Consider the following 22,400-nt stretch of genomic DNA (forward strand, 5'->3'; position numbering starts at 1 on the left):
CTGGGAGGTCCACGGGGTGATGGTAATTGGCCCTGTGCCAGAACAGAGAGTTGATGGTGGCATCATCCAATGCCGTCGCCGCAGCGAGCTCACAGAACTCCCAGGCATGCTCGATGAAGGGGAGATCCTTACATGCTAGAGCAATGAAACAAGAGGCTATTACCATGGCCAAGGGGAGAAACAAACTGGAAAAAACAAAATACTTTTCAAAACTAACTGAATTATCTATAGGCGTCACTTAACAAAATTTAATATATTGAATTCTAATTTAGATTTTTTATTTATTTTACCTGAAATTTTAAACATTTACAATTTAACACAACTAAATGATTTATGGCAGAATTTTATAGACGTGTAAGTGTCATAATTAAGTCTTTTATTAAAACATTAACAGTTTGGGAGTATTATCACGCTTACTGTATGGCATTGGGTCAATCCCTTGCATTTTCCCTGCTGAAAGAAGAAAAAACATATGACTAGTTGACTACAAAAAAAAAAAATCTTTAGTCTGGGACAGGAACCGATCCATTTTAAATAAAATGCTGAATGACTGCAAATTACGTCACGTATTGCATTGCATGACTTATCAGTGTGAGTCAAATGTTTTTACTTTATTTAAATCTTTTTTTATGTTTGGGGGTGCTAGCCCCTGGCGCTGCCCAGTAGAGATTATACATGTGTAACGAAGAGTCAGAGGTGTTTGGATCCATGTGCAGAACTTTATTAAGAGAATGGTCAGACAGGCAGAAATCAGGAACGGCATCAGGTATGTCAGGGATAACCAGAATCATAATCTGTAACAAGCAGAGGTCAGGGCAGGCAGCAGAGAATCAGAGTCGGTTTAAACAATCCAAGATCAGACACGGGAAGAACAAACACAGGGAAAACGCTCAGAAATGTTAGACGGGGCTAAACAATATTTTGCTGTGAGTGAGAGTGATTGTGGTGCTTATATTTGTGTGTTAATGAGGTGCAGGTGTGGCAAGGAAATTGGCTGATGAATGAGGTGCAGGTGTGGCAAGATGACTGTGAAGCAGTGATTCATGAGGATTGTAGTTCAGGTGTAGTGCAACAGAATGAAGGGTGCTAGTGTCCAAGTGATGATATGATGACATCTGGTGGTTGATGGAAATAGAAGATGCCAAAGTCCTGAGTGGAGTCCGCCGTGCCTGTGTGTGTATTATTGATGCACAAATAAATAAAACCCCTCTTCTGCCCCAGGCACCACTGAACTATGAACCCCCCCCCCCCCCCCCCCAGATCCCACATCCCCAGGACCTTCAACCCCCACTAACATATGATTACATGCACCAGTCACTTTGTGCAGCATTGGTCTGCTCACTACCTCATTCACCATGGAACTGGCGTCATTCTACCAACTGATCAGTCAGTTGAATAAAATAACTGCTCTTGAGCCCTTTGTCAATTTAATCAGACTGAATAAGCTTATTTTTGCACTAAAAATCTTTTGTCTGCACTGTTTGTTCACTTCACTGATTTGCACTCTATCTGGCATGTGCCTTGCGCTGCTTTATTTAACTTGATTTTTTATTTTATTATAAGCCTTTTTTACATTCCCTTTTTGTATAGTTGTATCTACATTTTATATTTGATCTAGATTTTTAGTCTCTACTGCTAATGTTGTCTGTATGCACAGGGGGTCTGGGAGTAACACAATTTCAATTCTCTGTATGTATGTACTGTACATGTGGAAGAATTGACAATAAAGCAGACTTGACTTGACTTGACCTTATCTGCACTTATAGGTGCACAGATCATTGTAGTTAGTTTCTACACATTCAGAATGGATTCATTTTTCATTTGTATTTTGGTGCCTTTAATTATTCTGCATGGATCTGTTTATGCAGTCCTTTGGCATCTCCCTGTTGTTTTGTTTGGTATGGCAGGTTGACTTGTGCTTATTTGTTAAAGTTACTGGTAAGGTTTACATACTTTTAAGTTGTAAATAATATCTGCAGTGAAATTTTTGCAAAGTATGTATACATTTGGGGATGAGGGGGGCCTCGGAGTAAAAAAGGTTGAGAATCACTCGCTTAGACAAATGTTTCACATGCTGAGAATGCTAACCTAACATATGCATATATAAACCATAAATGTTTAAGAATCACTTAGGTATAGCTATATAGTCTCAGTCGCAAAATCCTTTCAGTGCACTGAAATTTTCACTGCCTGAAAAATCCCACAATGCAGCACAAAAACCAGGGAGTATCGATACTAACAATTCTCCCTTACCAGAAATTACATCATATTTGAGTGCGAAACAAAAACATAATTAATCACTGTCCCAATGTGCAGTGACAGTGAGCCAGGGAACTTAACAGTGACCTGACGTACACGAGGTCAGGAGCTAGGGAGCTGATTGAGACGCACCCTCAGATTGTTACCAGTCGTGGGCATGGCTTACATAAGAGTAGGGGGGATTCTGGATCTGCTTGTTTGGAGAGACTGATTTATGTCAAGTAATATTATCTCTCTCTCTCTCTCTCTCTCTCTCTCAGGATTCAAGCTGTGTAATCAGTACACAACCTACCAGCAGCAATAAACAAGACATTTTCAAAACTGGACATTATGATAAGGTAGGTATTGATGTACATTTGTTCGTTTATGACATGTAGCTACTACTGAAGTGAATCACATTGGGTTTGAATTGATTATGTTCCAATTTTTGTTTTCTGTTATTTGCACTGTAAATAATAATAATAATAATAATCTATCCAAGAAAAGTATGTATTTCCATTTGTTTATGATAAATTACTTCCCCTCTACTGTAGTTTTTTGGGGTTTATTTTGATGTTTGACTGAAATGTAATGTTGGACTACTGTATGAACAGAGTTCATTTAGAAAGCCATTTTTCTTTGGTGTCAGGAGGCATCGATAGCATTTTGAATGGGTCTGGCCTAGAATGATTATGAGAAACAATAAGCAATAAATTATTTAATTGTATATTTACATTTAATTTGTTTTGATATTAAAAAAGGAAAATTTTCTTAATTTAGCAGACTCTGCATTCATCAAGCAGTGATAATCATCAAATGATGCAAAACAGTCAGCTTTCTAATGATGATGTGGATACCAGACACAATAACTCAACTGAAAAATAGTTAAACACCATGTTAACTCCAGATGCACCTGTGTGACGCAAAGCACTACTTAGGACACTACTTAGAAGATGCGCAAATCCACTTCATTTTCAGCGTTTATTTGCGCATCTTCTCAGTTAACAACGGCTCTGTGTAGTAACAGCTGCTCTATGTGAAATCACGCACCTGAGGGAATTTACCGCTGATTAGAGAACCGGCTTTACTGACAAGATGCGCATTAACGATCGGCCGATCGTGATCGGAGCAGCCCTAATATCAGTCTGCTGGTTCTCTTCTGCTCACAAAGGCTTCATTTATTTGATCAAAAACTCCGTAAAACAGTAATATTGTGAAATATGTTTACAATTTAAAATAACTGTTTTGTATATTAATATTTTGTAAAATGTAATTTATTCCTTTGATCAAAGCTGTATTTCCAGCATTATTCCTCCAGTCTTCAGTGTCACATGATCTTCAGAAGTCATTCTAAAATGATGATTTACTGCTCAAGAAACATTTTTGATTATTATCAGTGTTGAAAACAGTTGTTTAGGGTTCGATTAAAAACAAGAAAAAATAAAAATCAGCTTTCCATGACAGGAATAAATGCATTTTACAATATATTCACATAAAAAGTTATTTTAAATATTAATAATATTTCACACTATTACTGTTTTACTGTATTTTTGATACATTAAATGAAGCCTTGGTAAGCAGAAGAGACTACATTCAAAACCATTAGAAAATAATGTTTTCACGCTGCAAGTGTAACTAAGTCTCTAGGGCTGGCCTATCGCGAAATAAGCAAATGCTTGGGGCTCTCAAATGTATCAGCCCATGACACTGAAACATGCAGTTTATTTATTTGTTGGCAAACCACCAAAATAAAAGCAGTTTAGTATTTGAATTTGAGCAGAGATGCCCCGATCGATCATCGGCCATATATCAGAACTAGATGGCGTTAACAGAGGCCAGAGATGCAAAGAAAATAAAATACATTAGCATGCACAGCACTGTTCACACTGTGCGAAGTATTAATGCACCTCTGAGTGGAACTGACTATCTTAAGAAAAAGTTTAGATTACATTTTCCTTTCATCTTGCCTCTTTATAATGTATTTAGTGTTTACAGTGGTAATCAAGGAAACAATGCTTCACTGCTGTTCCTTTAAACCCGGGATCGACGGCGAGCGAAGGTCAGGCTTGTTTGTTTGGTGTGTTCCACTTGTCTGCTCTCGTTGGGCTCACATGCTTGTTTTTGCTTGCCAGTTTGCTCGATTCAACATGTTGAATCGGCTTCTGGGCCATCGGCGAGAGTGAGTGCTCTGATTGGATGTTCAGTTTAGCGAACAAATCAGTGCAGAGAATTAAAGCAAAATTGATGAAAACAAGGATGTGAATGAAGGCGGTACAGACAGAAGGCTGTTTAAATGTTACTTGATCTTTCCAAATCATTCTAATACGAGAATGTTTTCATAACAACATGAGCCACTTAAAATGAAAGTTATTAACGTTACTGATATTCAAAATGATAAGCGCTGCTTTGTTTACATTTCATATATCTGCTTTTATCTCTTATATCTTTGTTTCAGATTCTCCTTTCGAATGATGAATTTATACTACAACCCGAATTCCGGAAAAGTTGGGACGTTTTTTAAATTTGAATAAAATGAAAACTAAAAGACTTTCAAATCACATGAGCCAATATTTTATTCACAATAGAACATAGATAACATAGCAAATGTTTAAACTGAGAAAGTTTACAATTTTATGCACAAAATGAGCTCATTTCAATTTTGATTTCTGCTACAGGTCTCAAAATAGTTGGGACGGGGCATGTTTACCATGGTGTAGCATCTCCTTTTCTTTTCAAAACAGTTTGAAGACGTCTGGGCATTGAGGCTATGAGTTGCTGGAGTTTTGCTGTTGGAATTTGGTCCCATTCTTGCCTTATATAGATTTCCAGCTGCTGAAGAGTTCGTGGTCGTCTTTGACGTATTTTTCGTTTAATGATGCGCCAAATGTTCTCTATAGGTGAAAGATCTGGACTGCAGGCAGGCCAGGTTAGCACCCGGACTCTTCTACGACGAAGCCATGCTGTTGTTATAGCTGCAGTATGTGGTTTTGCATTGTCCTGCTGAAATAAACAAGGCCTTCCCTGAAATAGACGTTGTTTGGAGGGAAGCATATGTTGCTCTAAAACCTTTATATACCTTTCAGCATTCACAGAGCCTTCCAAAACATGCAAGCTGCCCATACCGTATGCACTTATGCACCCCCATACCATCAGAGATGCTGGCTTTTGAACTGAACGCTGATAACATGCTGGAAGGTCTCCCTCCTCTTTAGCCCGGAGGACACGGCGTCCGTGATTTCCAACAAGAATGTCAAATTTGGACTCGTCTGACCATAAAACACTATTCCACTTTGAAATAGTCCATTTTAAATGAGCCTTGGCCCACAGGACAAGACGGCGCTTCTGGACCATGTTCACATATGGCTTCCTTTTTGCATGATAGAGCTTTAGTTGGCATCTGCTGATGGCACGGCGGATTGTGTTTACCGACAGTGGTTTCTGAAAGTATTCCTGGGCCCATTTAGTAATGTCATTGACACAATCATGCCGATGAGTGATGCAGTGTCGTCGGAGAGCCCGAAGACCACGGGCATCCAATAAAGGTCTCCGGCCTTGTCCCTTACGCACAGAGATTTCTCCAGTTTCTCTGAATCTTTTGATGATGTTATGCACTGTAGATGATGACATTTGCAAAGCCTTTGCAATTTGACGTTGAGGAACATTGTTTTTAAAGTTTTCCACAATTTTTTTACGCAGTCTTTCACAGATTGGAGAGCCTCTGCCCATCTTTACTTCTGAGAGACTCTGCTTCTCTAAGACAAAGCTTTTATAGCTAGTCATGTTACAGACCTGATATCAATTAACTTAATTAATCACTAGATGTTCTCCCAGCTGAATCTTTTCAAAACTGCTTGCTTTTTTAGCCATTTGTTGCCCCCGTGCCAACTTTTTTGAGACCTGTAGCAGGCATTAAATTTTAAATGAGCTAATTAAGTGGATTAAAGTGTAAAATTTCTCAGTGTAAACATTTGCTACGTTATCTATGTTCTATTGTGAATAAAATATTGGCTCATGTGATTTGAAATTCCTTTAGTTTTCATTTTATTAAAATTTAAAAAACGTCCCAACTTTTCCGGAATTTGGGTTGTATTAATAACTGCTGATATGAACAGCCCGTTACTCTCAGGCATGAGCAGAATGCACGTGTTTAGTTTGCCGTCGGCTGTAGACTGTACGGAGGCGGTAACACCGTTGGCTTTCGTTGCCGCTAGTTCTTTGAAATCGGCTTGGTGTGTCCCGTCCTTAACTGTCAAAGTTTACTTTACTATATTACAATTAAATCCTAATCTGATCATGACAAACTACATATATATATATATATATATATATATATACATACATATCTTTGGAAAGGTCTACTAAATAGATCCTAAATGGATATTTCACCACTATTTTTTGTTACATATTATGTAGGAACAGTAATATATTGTCATGTTATTAAAGGATTAGTTCATCCAAAAATGAAAATTATGTCATTAATCACTCTCCCTCATGTCGTTCCAAACCCCCTCCGTTCATCTTCGGAACACAGTTTAAGATATTTTAGATTTAGTCCATGTCCAGAAAGGTAATAAAAACATCATCAAAGTATGTAAGTATATATATATATAATTATATAAGTATAAATACATTTTGGTCCAAAAATAACAAAAACTATGACTTTATTCAACATTGTCTACTCTTCTGGGTCTGTTATGAGCGCGTTAACGACGCTGCTGATGTGTTTTCTGGTGCAGTGTCATTGCAGTGTTGTGAAGTCGTAGTTTTTGTTATTTTTGGACCAGTATTTTTTTTCGATGATTCAACAAATTCTAACTGACCTTCTGAGGTCACATGGACTACTTTGATGATGTTTTTCTTACCTTTCTGGACATGGACAGTATAACGTTCACACACTTTCAATGGAGGGACCGAGAGCTCTCGGACTAAATCTAAAATATCTTAAACTGTGTTCTGAAGATGAACGGAGGTCTCACGGGTTTGGAACGACGTGAGGGTGAGTTATTAATGACATCATTTTCATTTTTGGGTGAACTAACCCTTTAAGATTTTTTTTTCATTCCCTTTTTCCCTATCACATGTTTAAGTAAGCATTATAAATTATGTATCATTTGTAAACTGTAACATCTGAAAATCGAACATTGCATTACCATAGAAATGGTACAGAATCTTTTAGCGTTCTCCTCCCCCTTAGTGGGGGGTGTCATATTACAAAAATGTCTTTTAGAATCAAAACTTTTTATAATCTTGACAAAATGCATATCGTTAAAAAGGTCTGAGTCTCAATATTTGTTGGTTATTTTGTTCTTTAAATAATATTGAGAGAGACATTTATACATTTGTGACAGGAAAATGCATTAAAAAAATTCAATGGAGTTTGGATGGCACCTGGTGGCTGTTTTTGGCATAATGCCTAAACAAAATGCATAGTAATCTTTCTTTTTTTACATCAACCTCAAATTTGGAACACTAATTATTTAGAGATATGGCTATAATTTTAAAGCAATTTTGGATTAAAAACTATTTTGTAAATTGTATTATTTTATTTTATTATTTTATATTTTATTTTATATAAAAAATAATGAAAAATAGTACAGTACATTTTCTTTACAGTAAATATATACTTATATTTTTCATACTTTTAGTTTTTTAAACGATTTCACTTCTGCCATAATTTGCTGATTTTTTTCTTTAAAAAGTGACCAGCCTTAGGTCTGTATTCAAAAGCTTTCTTGAATTATAATAATTTACGTTTGGATAGTAACACTTTCACGCCTTTGTTCAAAAATGGGGGTTGACAGTTAAGGGATTAAGCGCCACCAGCTGACAGAGAATGAATAAACATTTTCATTCAGCCCATCTGCTGTTTGGTATGTTTTATGTAATTTCACAAAGCTGAAGCACTTTTCTCATTTAACACAATTAGGCTAGACTCTTAAAAATATAGGTGCTTTGCAATGCCACAGAAGAACCTTTTTGTTCTTAATAACAATAAGGAACCTTTAACATCTGAAAAACTTTCTTTGTGGTGAAATAAGGTTCTTCAGATTATAAAAAGGTGAATGAATAGTTCTTTGTGGAATCAAAAATGGTTCTTCTATGGCATTGCTTGAAGAACCTTTTGAAGCACCTTTATTTTTAAGAGTGTATATGACTTTGAAATATATTTTGAGGGTACTTTTCTTCCTTATTAAAAACATAACGTTTTCATAACTGAAATCACAATCAAAAGTAGATACCTGGGCCCGGTTCCCCGATAACGCTCACTCTTAGCACGCTAAGAAAACCTCGAAAGATATATCTTACCAAAGTTGTTTATGTTCCTAAGTGTGTTCCACAAAGTGTCCCTTAAGAAGCTTCTTAGCACGCTGCCTCTTACGTCCGACGTTACAAGAGCGCTGTCCAAAGTGAGGGTGCTGAAATTAATTGGCATCGATTGCTCAGGAATCGATTTTCCTCTTCACACGAAGGTGCATTACAGCGTTAAGAAAGACAACACGTTCTATGCAAATTAAACATTCATCAAATTATTACAGTAACATTTATTTTAACATAGTTTAAGTTATCAGTGGAATATAGACTATAAATTTAATTATCAAATGGTCAGTAATATGTTCACACGATATGTTGTGACGGTTAGACGAACTGGGTATCCCTCGCTAAACATCCACCCTCCTTATCCCGTTGTGCCACTTGTGCTGCTTCTTGACATGGGTTTAACAACTTCTAAAAATTATGTAATGCACTTTTATATTAATGGTAAGGTACTTTACAATCAGAATTGATTGGCAAGCAGCTGCAGTTACTTCTGTTTAATGCGGTATTGATTGCCATTGGTTAATGTTTTCAATAAAAAGCAACCTATCTACAATGAACAGAGAGAGAGAGAGAGAGAGAGAGAGAGAGAGAGAGAGAGAGAGAGAGAGAGTTAGATACAGAATATGCTGGGGAAGCAACGTAAAAAAGGGCACCCAGCTTCTCGTCAGAGGAACTTGAAGTTTTGCTGGACCTTGCCACCAGGTCAGAGATCACACCCCTATGGTCCACTATAACCTGCACGTTTATGGCCGCATATCCCTTTCGCGATATGTACGCCTGATCAATCACTGATGGATTGTTGATAGGGATGAGGGTGCCATCCACTAGGATGTAATCCTCGGCATGGCGCAGAAGGGCGTTGGTGACATTGTGGACGTACCTCCAGACAGAGGTCTTGATTAGGCCGTAGCCCTCTCCCACGACCTCGATGAAGTTCTCTGTAGCAAAAAAATGAATAAAATAAAAATGTAGCGCTGCAAGCAGCTGGACTTCAGGGCTTAAAGCAAAATTTTGCCGCGTTAGCCTGGCAAGCGCAGGTCTGAGAAGGTCAAGCAGCTCCATAATGAGTTGTCTTTTTTTTATATAGCCACGTCAGGCAAAATGTCAAAAGGGCTTAAGTTTTGCAGAATAAAAAAAATTTACATGGACTAAACGGCTCCGCGGCCGGCTCTGTCTTTGTTTCAATTAAGGACACGTTGGATCGCTGCCATAGTTGGTCGCTTACTGGACACCATGCTTACCCATTTGTAGATCTTAGCCATTTAGTGCTAAATTGTTTGCCAGATTTTAATTATCAAAAGTGATTGCCAATTCGCATTAATTACATTTACGAAATAGCCTAATTACCACCATATTAGTTCTGATACCACATAAAGTCTTCAAGAAAAACTTCATAAATAGGCCTGTATCCATTGCGAACATATTTTATTATGAGTCTTAAAATGTCCATAACATAAAATCATTGTTGAGCCACAACATTGACAACAAAGTTTGACTTGTAATGTAATGACATTTAATTCTAAAGACTGCTGCACAGTGGCATTGACTAGCGTCTTGAGCTCAAACAATGCTAATAGAGAGCGTACGAATGGTCCAGACCAAACTTACGAAAGTGTGACCTACAGAAGATATACTTAGCGTATGAATGTGTCGGGAATCGTGCCATAATGTTAAGAGAGAGATTAAGGAATAGGTTAAGAACTACTTAGCGATAAAAACGTTTTGGGGAACCGGCCCCTGGATTTTTACAATTAAGCACTTACAAATATAGATATGGTATAGATCAAAATAGTTATCACATGACACGTTTAGGGGTGAGCTGGACCGCAGACAGAAGGCAAAAGAGCCAACAAGTGCTAAGCATCTCTCGGGGAACTCCTTCAAGACTGTTGGAAGACCATTTCAGGTGACTACCTCTTGAAGCTCATCAAGAGAATGCCAAGAGTGTGCAAAGCAGTAATCAAAGCAAAAGGTGGTTACTTTGAAGAACCTAGAATATGAGATATCTTCAGTTGTTTCACACTTTTTTGTTATGTATATAATTCCACATGTGTTAATTCATAGTTTTGACACCTTCAGTGTGAATCTACAATTTTCAGTCATGAAAATAAAGAAAACTCTTTGAATGAGAAGGTGTGTCCAAACTTTTTGGTCTGTACTGTATATATATATATATATATATATATATAGATCATAAAGTAATGATCTTTTGGATGTACTGTATTTAATTATAAATCTCTTTGTAATCTTTAATAACATTATATTTATTTCATATTTTCTCAATAACCTTCCTGCAATTTTGGCCAAATTATAGATACTTGTTTGCGAATTTGCACATGTAAGCATCATTAATGACCTCTTGTGTTTAATGAAAAAAAAAAAAAAAAAAGATTGATTAGTGAAAATAAAGAATTTTATAATAAAAAACTAGAATGATTAGTTATTATTTCTCATTGGCCTGATTAGCTTAGCCCTCAAAACCTGTCTTATTTAGTGGTACAGTATTGCATTATTTGTAGATTATATTTAATACACTTTGCATAAACATTTGCAATTAGATTTTAAAAGGTAACATTACAGTCTTAAAGGGATACTCCACCTCAAAATGAAAATTTGGTCATTAATCACTTACCCCCTTGTTGTTCCTAACCTGTAAAAGGTTTGTTTATCTTTGAAACACAAATTTAAGATATTTTGGAGGAAAACCAGGAGGCTTTTAACTGTACCATAGACTGCCAAATAAGTTACACTGTCAAGGTCCAGGAAGGTATAAATTACATCATCAGAATAGTCCATCTGCCATCAGTGATTCAACCATAACATTATGAAGAAACGAGAATACTTTTTGTACAAAAGAAAACCAAAAAAAGTCTTTATTCACACAATTCCTCTTTTTCTCTCCACATCAACGTAGCACCATTTTGGAGGTTATGAGCTGAACGCAGGCAGCGTACACTCTTCTGTATCAGCGGAGCCACAAGAATGTTTTTTACGTATATTTACGCTTTGATTTGAAAGAAAACAGCGCAATCTTGTGGCACGGGTGACTCAGAAGAGCGTACGCTGCCTCGACACTTCATAGCGTTACGCAGGGACGCAACTATCCAGTGTTAGAGGGGTATGCAGCAAAACATTTTGGCGCCCCCCCCCCACCCCCCACCCCCACTTCTAAATAAATAATTGTGCCGGACATCATGATGTATGGGCTTTTAAATAATAAATGTTTATTTTAAGGTATATCAGACAGCCACTGTAAGCCTACCATAATTATATGGTATATATGTACACACACACACACACATTTTATTTATTTATTTATATATATATTATTATTATTATTATTATTATTATTATTTTTGGGGTAGCACAGTTATAATTTTCACAGTTCGGTTTGTTTCACGGTTCAAGAATGACATTTCGGTACAGATCTGTATGTGCTATGTTTTTGGAGAAACTATAATTAAAAGAAATCTAACTACGGGCAACAGCGAAAAATAAATGCAATAGAGTAAGAGGTCTAGTATTAGTTTTTAGGTACAGAAATTGAATAAAGTAATCAAATGTAAAACAGCATCGCATATTTGACTATAAATTAAAGATTGTTTTTTTATTAAAGTTACAAAAGCTTTTTAAAAAATTTTTATATATTTTTTTTAAATATTCTTTTTATTAAACATTTTAATTACAAACAAAAACATATTAAAACAAAAACACAGCACAGGAAATACCGTAATTAACATATTCATGAACATGTGGACAATTTACATACAGCATTTCTTCATATGATTGTACCTAAATTTTATCCAGTTTTTGTTTATGACCGTTTAATCTTTAGACACTTAAAATATTCTCCCATTTTTTTATTTACCATTGCGACAATACCTCAATCTTTCTAGAGTTACAACTTCAGATATCATAGATTTCCATATCTGAGTAGAGGGGGCATCACAACCAACCCATTTGACCATTATAGCCTTTCGAGACAACATTAGGAAAAACTGAACAATCTGTTACAAAAGCTTTTTAATCAAGAGCAGTGAGTGATTTCTTTGTTGTTCGATTAATATAAAGACTGTCACTTTAAGAGAATGCACTGATACAGTGGCCTACGTTCAGCTGGCTATGTCTGCTATAGGATACTTACCAAGACGGGCATTTTGACATTTTGGCCGAATTTGTCCATTGAAATAAAATACTTCAGAGAGAGCTTATATTTGCGCGTTCTGAGATTGCGTCCTCTGCCTCTTAAATGTTTAAACTGACAAAGCTTAAATTAGTTTAGTTTAAACACAGATATCAGTCTGTGCTGTTTACTGTAGGTCTCATCTGTGTGCGTGCGCTATCAGCACCCTGGTGATGACAGAATAAATTCCAGTTTTACATATTCTCCGAGCATAGACGTCACATTTTAAATCCTACCTGTTGCCTTTCACCATTCACTTATTTAGCTGCTGTCGCATCCCTTGACATGCCATCTCCTTTTCCCTCTTTTAATATACATTTTTATTTTTTATTATAAAAAAAATAATTAACCATCGCTTTGGCTCCCCCCATGGTGCGGCGCCCCTATTGCGCCGCATATGGCGCATACCCACTTTTTGCGCCACTGACGTTACGGTTGAACCACTGATGGCAGATTGACTATTGTGACGACGTCTTTTATACTCTTCTGGACCTTGACACTGTTATTTATATGGCAGTCTATAGTACAGTCACAAGCCTCCCGGTTTTCATCCAAAATATCTTAAATTGTGTTCCAAAGACGAACAAAGCTTTTACGGTTTGGAACGACATGAGGGTAAGTGATTAATGACTACATTTTCATTTTGGGGTGGAGTATATCTTTAAGGCCTCTACACTTACATGTCTTTTTTTGAATACAATCAAGAAGGATAAGTTACCAATCAAACGAAATCAGCACAATTTATACTTTAAAATGAAACTGAAACCACCAGTAGGTGGCAGCACGTCACTGCCTTGACACTAAATCATTTAAGCGATTCATTCAAACGGCTGATTCATTTAGGAAGGAAGCAAATGAGTCTCTTTATGAATGGGTGATTAAATCCTTCTTCATGCGGGGAGTGCAGATCCCATCTGAAATTTGTGACTGAGTAATCTGAGTCAGTCGCATTAGTAACTCATGGAGTCCATGTCAGTAATACAGCAATATGCGGGCAATGCTAACTCAGTCACTTCTGAATCAGTCAGCTTATGATCAATGCTGTGAATTCAAGTTCCAGTTCACAATCTTGAATGAATCTGAGCTGAAGTCCAAGAGGGGAGTGAATTAATCTTGCTAAATTCCTGATTGCACAATTCCTAGTGAGATGATGGTGGTTTTGCCTGCTGAATTCGCCATTTAATGAGCTATTGAGCAATGCAAAATCTGCTGATAATAGTTAAGAACTTATATATGGATGCTGTGATAGGTGTCATATAAAGACATGGAGCAGCTGAGAGTCAGCTGATGTGAGCTTGACTGACGTGACCTGCAGATAATAATGCATGATAGTCCTTTATTAACATTAATAAGCAATGTAAAGATTTTTTTTATTTTAGGTGGAAATTTTTAATATCTTCCATATTTCTTTATTGTGTAGATTTTTAAGTTAGTATGTGATGATAAAAATGGCACAAAAAGGGGCCAGTGTTGCAACTTTCTTTATAGAAATCCATTGCCTCAGGGGTTTTTCCCCCTCAAAGATGAAAACTTTAAGTGATCAAAGCACTTAAGGGATTTCATGCTACCAGACCTAGACTCCTAACACACTGATGCATTCTCTCTTTCAATATATTAAGAGCTGATAATGGGCTGATTATAGATTTTTTCTTTCTTTATTATTGTAGTCATTTGTCAAATGAAATTATAGAACAAACAGCTCTAACAATTGAATCAATATAAAATGCAACATAAAATTAATTCTATAAACTGTTTTCCTTATAACAGGACAAACATACAGCTGATGATGAAAGGCCTCAATCTTCAGAATCAAAAGATATTGCTCAATTTAAAATCAAAGTGGATGAGAAAGGACCATTTTCCAAAAAATGGAAAGCATCATTACAGAAAGCCCTTCAGACCTGGTTGTCCAGCCTGGATGGCAAACCATCTATCGAGCAGATTACAATTATGGGTGATAAATCCTGTGCAGCGGTGCAGATAACACCATCCAAAGGTAATATTTCATGTTATGATTTAAAATAATTTATACTGGTTATAAACTAAAAAATACTTTCAAACTCTGTGGAAATTATTTAATAATTGGTCCACATGGGCACTACTAATGAATCATAATTAGAAAGAGCTTTATTGCCAAGTATGCTTGCGCATACAAGGAATTTGTTATAGTGACATAAGGTTCCAGTACACAGAGACAGCAACACACAGACAAAAAAAGGCAAATAAAAAAAGTGTATAAAAAATTTTGCTATAAATGATAATGGAATAGGATTGAGCAAAATGCAGGGATGTACTAGGATGGAGGAGTAACAAATAAATATAAGGATATTGCACATTTTTATTGTATAAGTGGGAAACATTTAACTGTTCATGAGGTAGATTGCCTGGGGGAAGAAACTGTTCTTGTGCCTGACTGTCCTGGTATTTGTGGCTCTGAAGCACCGGCCAGATGGCAAAAGTTCAAAGATGGGGTAACTTGGATGTGAGGGATCCAGAGTGATTTTCTGAGCCTTTTTCCTCACTCTGATGTATACAGTTCTTAAAGGGGTGGGCAGGGGAGTACCAATGATCCTTTCAGCAGTCCGAACCATTCTCTGTACTCTTCTGATGTCTGATTTTGTAGCTGAACCAAACCAGACAGTAATTGAAGTACACAGGACTGACTCAATGACGGCTGAGTAGAACTGTTTCAGCAGCTCCTGTGGCAGGTTAAACTTCCTCAGCTGGCGAAGGAAGTACAACCTTTGTTGGGCCTTTTTCACAATGGAGTCAATGTGATTGTCCCACTTCAGGTCCTGAGAGATGGTGGTTCCCAGGAATCTGAATGACTCCACTGCAGCCACAGTGCTGTTCATGATGGTGAGTGGGGGGAGAGCAGGGGGTTTCTCCTAAAGTCCACGATCATCTCCACTGTTTTGAGCGTGTTCAGCTCCAGGTTGTTAAGACTGCATCAGACAGCCAGCTGCTCAACCTCCTGTCTGTAAGCAGACTCGTCACCGTCCTGGATGAGGCCGATGACTGTAGTGTCGTCTGCAAACTTCAGAAGCTTGACAGAGGGGTCTTTAGAGGTGCAGTCGTTGGTGTACAGGGAGAAGAGCAGAGGGGAGAGAACACATCCCTGAGGGGCACCAGTGTTGGTGGAGCAGCTGTTTGACATGAATTTCCCCAGTCTCACTAACTGTTGCCTATCTGTCAGAAAGCTGGTGATCCACTGACAGATAGAGCATGATGTTGAAAGCTGAACTAAAGTCCACAAACAGGATACTCACATAAGTCCCTGTTTTGTCCAGATGTTGCAGGATGAAGTGCAATCCCATGTTGACTGCATCTTCCACGGACCTGTTTGCTCGTTAAGCAAACAGCAGGGGGTACAGTAATGGTCCAGTGATGTCCTTCTGATAAGCCAGAACCAGTTTTTCAAATGACTTCATGACGACAGACATTAGAGCCACAGGTCTGTAGCAGTTTCCTTACAATGGGCACCAGAAAGCAGTGGGTCTAAAGGTGGCACCAAATCATAACGTTATTTTTAGTGACGTCACTTAAGGTGATTATAAGAGTCTCAGATGATTCTGACTCTGACCTTAACATTTATTTGACAATTAACGAAGATTCCTGAATAAATACAGATGATGTAAACTGTAAAGTTTGTGGGATATTGTTAACTTTTTGAGACTCTTAATATATTATCAACACAAGAAAACGATAATGACACACAAGTAAAAAAAAAAAATATATATATATATATATATCAAGACAACAATATTATCTCATGGGAAGATAAACTATTGCTTTTCTAAAACTGAACTTAGGGCATTCAGATAGCATGCTGAGGCATTCTTAGAGTGAGTTTTGTTAAGGAGCGTTTACACCAAAGATGTACAGTATCCATAACAATGACACTTTTACTGCAGTGTTTGCTCAGCTTTCTGTATAGCAGCTAACAAACTTACTGGGAAAACATTATCTAGCATTTAGACACGTTATAGCATGACATGCTTTTTTTTCCTTTTTTTCTCTGGAATATATATCTTTAAATACAATTTATAATTTATTCACATGGATTTTTTGCTCCTTGGAAAACTAATGATAATGATTTTTTATTTGACCGGTGTTTAAATAAGTCATGAATGTCATCTGTAAATCTACAGTCTGAAGGAACTGCTTTCTGTTTAAACTATTGCTTTCAAACAATTAATCACGATTAATCACATCCAAAATAAAAGTTTTTGTTTATATATGTGTGTGTGTTTATATATATATTTATATATATATATATATATATATATATATATATATATATATATATATATATATATATATATATATATATATATATATATATATATATATATATATATATATATATATATATATATAAACACACTCGCACACATACACAGTATTCATTAGAGACATTTAAACTACATTTCATTTGATGGGTGTGGTAAGGGACCTGGATAATGGGTAGGGAGCCCTGGCCAAAAAAAGGTTGACAATCACTGATTTTATGTAATAAAAAAAAAAACACTAATATTATGAAATAGTATTAGAATACACTTTAAAATATATGTTTTCTTCCTGTTTACTACTAGTTATGGTATGATATGAATGTGAATGAAAATATAAAAGTAGCCTTCAGAGATTATTCGACTTACAGAAATGTAGCCTGTCTCATATACTTGCTCATTCAGTGTATCAACTGCAAAAAGACAGCAATTGAGCTGGCTAAGAAGTGAGAGGTAGGCACAGCCTTCTCTCTCATATGCTCTCACTAGATCTTGATGTCCTTGTGCCTGCTGGTGAAGCGCGCTCCGGAGCTTCATCAGAGCGAGCTGAGGACACGGGTTCTCTTGCCTCCGTCGATAATGGAACTCACATGATGAAAAAAGCATTTGAGGAGCTACTCGAGGTGGTGACTTGAATTAGACACCACAGGAGCAAGAGCACCCCAGAAAGTCCAAGATAGGTGACAGATTTCTGTCGGGTGGCCGAAAGGAGAGACCCCAGCATCAGGGTGATTTAAATTCAGGGGCAAATATATGTTGAAGCAGACCTGCTGTCCAGACAAGCACAGGGAGTGGAAACTCATCCCTGATGTAGTCAATCAAATTTGTGAAAAATTTTATGAATCAGAGGTGGACCTCTTTGCTTCACAGGAGACAGCACAATGTCCCCACTACTTCTCTCTGACTCTCCTGGGTTTGAACGCAATGGCCCATACTTGGCCCAGTCTGCGTCTTTACACATTTTCCCCAATTATTCTGCTCCAGGGAGTCTTGGCCATGGTCTGTCAACAATGGTCTCACCTCTTACTAGTAGCACCTCGTTGGCCAACCAGAGTGTGGTTTTTTTCAACGGCTCACTGTGGATGATTCAGATCAGGAGAGATCTCCTATCTCAGTCGCAGGGGATAGTATTTCATCCCTGGCCCAAGCTCTGGAACGTTCATGTCTGTCCCCTGAAAGGCACCAACTAAGAGATGCTGGACTTCCAGCTGTTGTAGTACAGACTAATCTAGGTGCAAGTGCTCCCTCCACAAGAAAAAGTTATGCCCTCAGATGGCATTTCTGAAATATTCCCCAGAAAAGGTACTCACCTCTTTGGCAAGTGTTTTTCACAGCCATAGTAGATGTGAAAATGGTTTGGTGTGTCCCAGGCCTTATACTGAAGTAGAAGTGATTCTTACATGCTCACAGCAGTATCTCTGGATGTATTGGCATGTATTGGATGTGTTGGCAGAAAGTCTCGGTACTTGCTCTGCTAGAGCAGCAGAATAGCAGATTTATTCCATAAGACCAAACACATTAACTTTACAACATAAAACACTTTATTAAAGGTCAAGATAATTAAATAAATATTCTAAATATATTGTTCTGGATAGCTCTAAAGGAAAACTGTAACAATGAAGAAGAAACACATTAACTTTTTCATGTATATTACCATGCTAAACTCTAAAAAATGTGTAATGAATTCAATACCTTCATTTACATTGCCTAATTTTAATGTACTAATTTTTTTTCTGTAGCTCTTAAAGAAGTTTTAAAAATTCAGACAGCTAAATTAATACTGAAAGATGAAGAAAAGGAAGTGACTGCTCAGATTTGTCTGGACGATTTAATTTTGGAGGATAATGTTTCATCACCAAAGGTATAATTTTTACTCTGTCTAAAATTAAAGGGCACAACCATCAATTTTATCAATCTATTATGTGAAGTTTTGATTGCTGACTTCTCTCTGCACACACATAATAATAATAATAATAAAAAAACTGCCTGACCAACTCATCCACGACATCTATGTAACAGTGATGTTAGTATTATAAATTTATTTTACTTAGGGTTTTTGAATCCTTAAATATAATATATTTCTATGTTAAACAGGTGCACAGCTCTATGCATATGACTTATGCAGCATCAGGAGACACAAATAAAAGTGAGGACGTTGCTGCAGTTAATAGAGCTCCAAATCATGCTGAAACCACTAAAACTGCTGAAATAACCTCTGACACCCCTGCATTCCCCGTCCCCCTCTATCAGTACTGGTACATGCATCATGCATACAGAAAGGAGTTGGAGCAAATAAAGAATAAGCATGGAGTCTCTATTAGTGCAGAAGTGTCAGTGTTAATCAAACCTACCCAGAACTCAAGCTCTGATTCTGTCGCCAAAGCCTTTGATGACTTTCTGACACTTGTTACGGAATGTGTGAATAGTTTTAATGATGTTGCCATTAATCATAATGACATCAATTCAGATATTGTAAAGGAGTCCATGCACAAAATTCGATCAGAGGACGAAAAGATGATGTTCACCATGTCTGCCAGTGACTGCCTGTTCTTCGGACCGAAGAAATTTACAAACATGATTAAAAGAGTGACAAATGAAATGGATGTAGATAACAACGTTTCTCCACAAAGAAGGTTTTCACTGGAAATGGACACTAAGGAACTTCCAACTCAACTTGAGATGGACAAGGTTCATTGGGATCTGATGAATCTTTCCTATAAGGAACAATTATCAAAACTTGAAACAAAGTATGGAGTGTCATTTAATGAAGAAAAACTGCAGAAAAACGTAATTAAAGTTCAAGCTCGATCTAAAGGAGTTCAACATATTAATCTGGAAAGTCATGCCCTAAGAGCTCTAACACAACTCTACCAGAAACTTGCCTCAGCCACTGTCAGCTGTAAACTCACAAACCCTAGAGATAAAACTGATGTGGAACCACTATTAGAGAAACTTCAGCAGCAGCATCATTGTGTTGTGGCAGCAGATGAACCCTGGAGGCTTGTTGGACTGCCAGAACATCTCAGTCCTGCCATTTCTGATATTGAGAAGACACTTCAGAAGAATGTGTTTGATGACAAAATGAAGAAATTGATTGGATACTCAGGTGACATTCCTCATGCAAGAGACATCAACTGGAAACAGATGCCTGATAATGGACCAGGAGCAGTGGGTGGAGCTGAATGGGATAAGGAAGTGAATTTTAGAAGACGAAGTGAAGCAGATACTGATTTCAATGAAGATTTAAAAGGAAATTCTATAAATGACAGTAAAAGTGTTCATGATGAAGAGGAGACATGTGCTATTTGTATGGACAGCTTCACCAACAAGAAAAAACTGAAATGTGGGCATGAATTCTGTCAGGAATGTATAAGGCTGTCAATGGAGAGTCTGGGATCCATCTGTCCTGTGTGTAAAAAAGTGTTTGGGAAATTGGAGGGGAACCAGCCAGATGGAACAATACAAGTAAAAAGGAGCAAATATCCAAGTCTCCCTGGATATCTAGACTGTGGCACTATTGAAATCATCTATGACATACCCAGTGGTATTCAAACGGTAAGAGTATGTAACAATCAAATCAAAGCACTTTGCTCAAGGCCTATAGCAGGGGTGCCTAACCCTGCTCTTGGTGATTAACTGTCCTGTAAAGTCTAATCAAACACACCTGCCTTTGTGTTTAAGTGAGCCTGAAGACCTTAATTAGTTGCTATAGGTGTGATTAATGATGGCTGGAGCTGAACACTGCAGGTAGGTCGATCTCCAGGAACAGGACTGGTCACCCCTGGTCTACAGACTGTGTGCTCCAGGGATGTCAACTCTGAGGGCCATTGTCCTGTAGAGTTTAGCAACTTTAGTTAAACACACCTGAAACAGCTAATCAAGATCTTCAGAATTACTAAAAAGTTCAAGTGTGTTGTAGCAAGTTGGAGCTAAACTCTGCAGGACACGGTCCCTCCAGAAACAGAACTGGACACCCCTGCTGTTGAGGAAGCACACAAACTGTAGAAAAAACAATGAAAGCACAAACAGACAATAAAAAGTATAAATAGTTTCTACAGTTCTCTCAATTCGCTGTTATTATTAAACCAGAAATATCTATGATATCTGTGACATCCTTGTACTGTAGGTCCATTTCTGTTTTAACATAGTTTTAATCTTTAAAAAAACAATTTTAGGCGAAGCATCCAAACCCAGGAAAGCCTTTTCGTGGGGCAACTCGTCATGCGTACCTGCCAGACAATCGTGAAGGAAATGAAGTACTCGCACTGCTGCGCAAGGCTTTTGAACAAAAACTGATCTTTACTGTTGGGAGATCTACAACTTCTGGCATAGATAATATCGTCACCTGGAATGATGTTCATCATAAGACCAATAAAAATGGTGGGCCTGAAAGGTATGTGTTCATATAAAGTTTGCTTTCAGTTTTCTATCATGTTTGGAAAAACCAGAAATCAAGCATAACATTTATTAGGGATTCATGTAAAAAAAAAAGTGTTTTTGAACTCGTATATCTATTATTACTAGTATATCTATTCTTTTGTCCACAGTTATGGCTATCCAGACCCTGACTATCTGAAGAGAGTAAAGGATGAGTTAAAAGCTAAAGGCATCGAATAAGGTTTTGATTTATAAGTTCCCAAATGCACATCTAAACCTAATATTTCCAATAAACCATTTATGACAATAAACCATTTATGACAATAAACCATTGTGACTTTCAGAACTATTCAGACCCTTCATTAGTTTACTGAAAATCAAGCTATATATTGAACTTCTGTTCTGTGTGAAACTCTGCAAATGTTAAATCTGAAAATTATTTTAAAATAACAAACAAACAGACAAAACCTTAAACACGTCATTAATGGTCAAGATAATTAAATAAATATTGTCCTGGATAACTCTTAAGGAAAACTGTACCAATGAAGAAGAAATAGCTCTAGCACTGAGAGAGTATCTGGAATGCATAAGTAAGCAAAAGAGTATGAAGTGTGCACATACCTGGAGATTACATCATCTAGACACTGCTGAGAGATGATTTCCCATCAAAAATCTTCACTTTTAAAGAGCTACAGAAATCAGTGGCTGAGAATAAAATTTCAGTGGGTCTAATTACTTGGTTACTTTTGCCAGGCATTGTATATTTAATATAAGGTATTCCTTTAATTAAGGTGATGTTTTTTATGGTGTTTAATGTTTAACTGTAATGAAATGTTTTAGCCGGGAGTTTGTCTTTGATTCTCACATGAATAAAAAGTGTATAATACTGATTTTAATATGGAACTATGGAAAGATGTATATTCATGTGATTTATAATTAAACTGTAATGTTATAGTTAAAAAAAAAAATATTCTGATAAAAATGTGTAACAATTT

General features: G+C 37.0%; 1 protein-coding gene across 1 annotated transcript; it reads left to right on the plus strand.

The window, feature by feature from the left end:
• Window positions 1-9,399: 9,399 nt before the first annotated feature.
• On the plus strand, window positions 9,400-21,707 carry LOC132118949 (E3 ubiquitin-protein ligase DTX3L-like). Its single transcript, XM_059528701.1, has 5 exons — window positions 9,400-9,448; window positions 18,768-18,889; window positions 19,123-20,583; window positions 21,204-21,421; window positions 21,576-21,707. The coding sequence occupies exons 1-5, from the start codon at window positions 9,400-9,402 to the stop codon at window positions 21,643-21,645; spliced, it is 1,920 nt and encodes a 639-aa protein (XP_059384684.1). The 3' UTR covers window positions 21,646-21,707.
• The last annotated feature ends 693 nt before the right edge of the window (window positions 21,708-22,400 follow it).

Source organism: Carassius carassius, chromosome 38 (assembly GCF_963082965.1).
Source record: "Carassius carassius chromosome 38, fCarCar2.1, whole genome shotgun sequence".
Taxonomy (NCBI): Eukaryota; Metazoa; Chordata; class Actinopteri; order Cypriniformes; family Cyprinidae; genus Carassius; species Carassius carassius.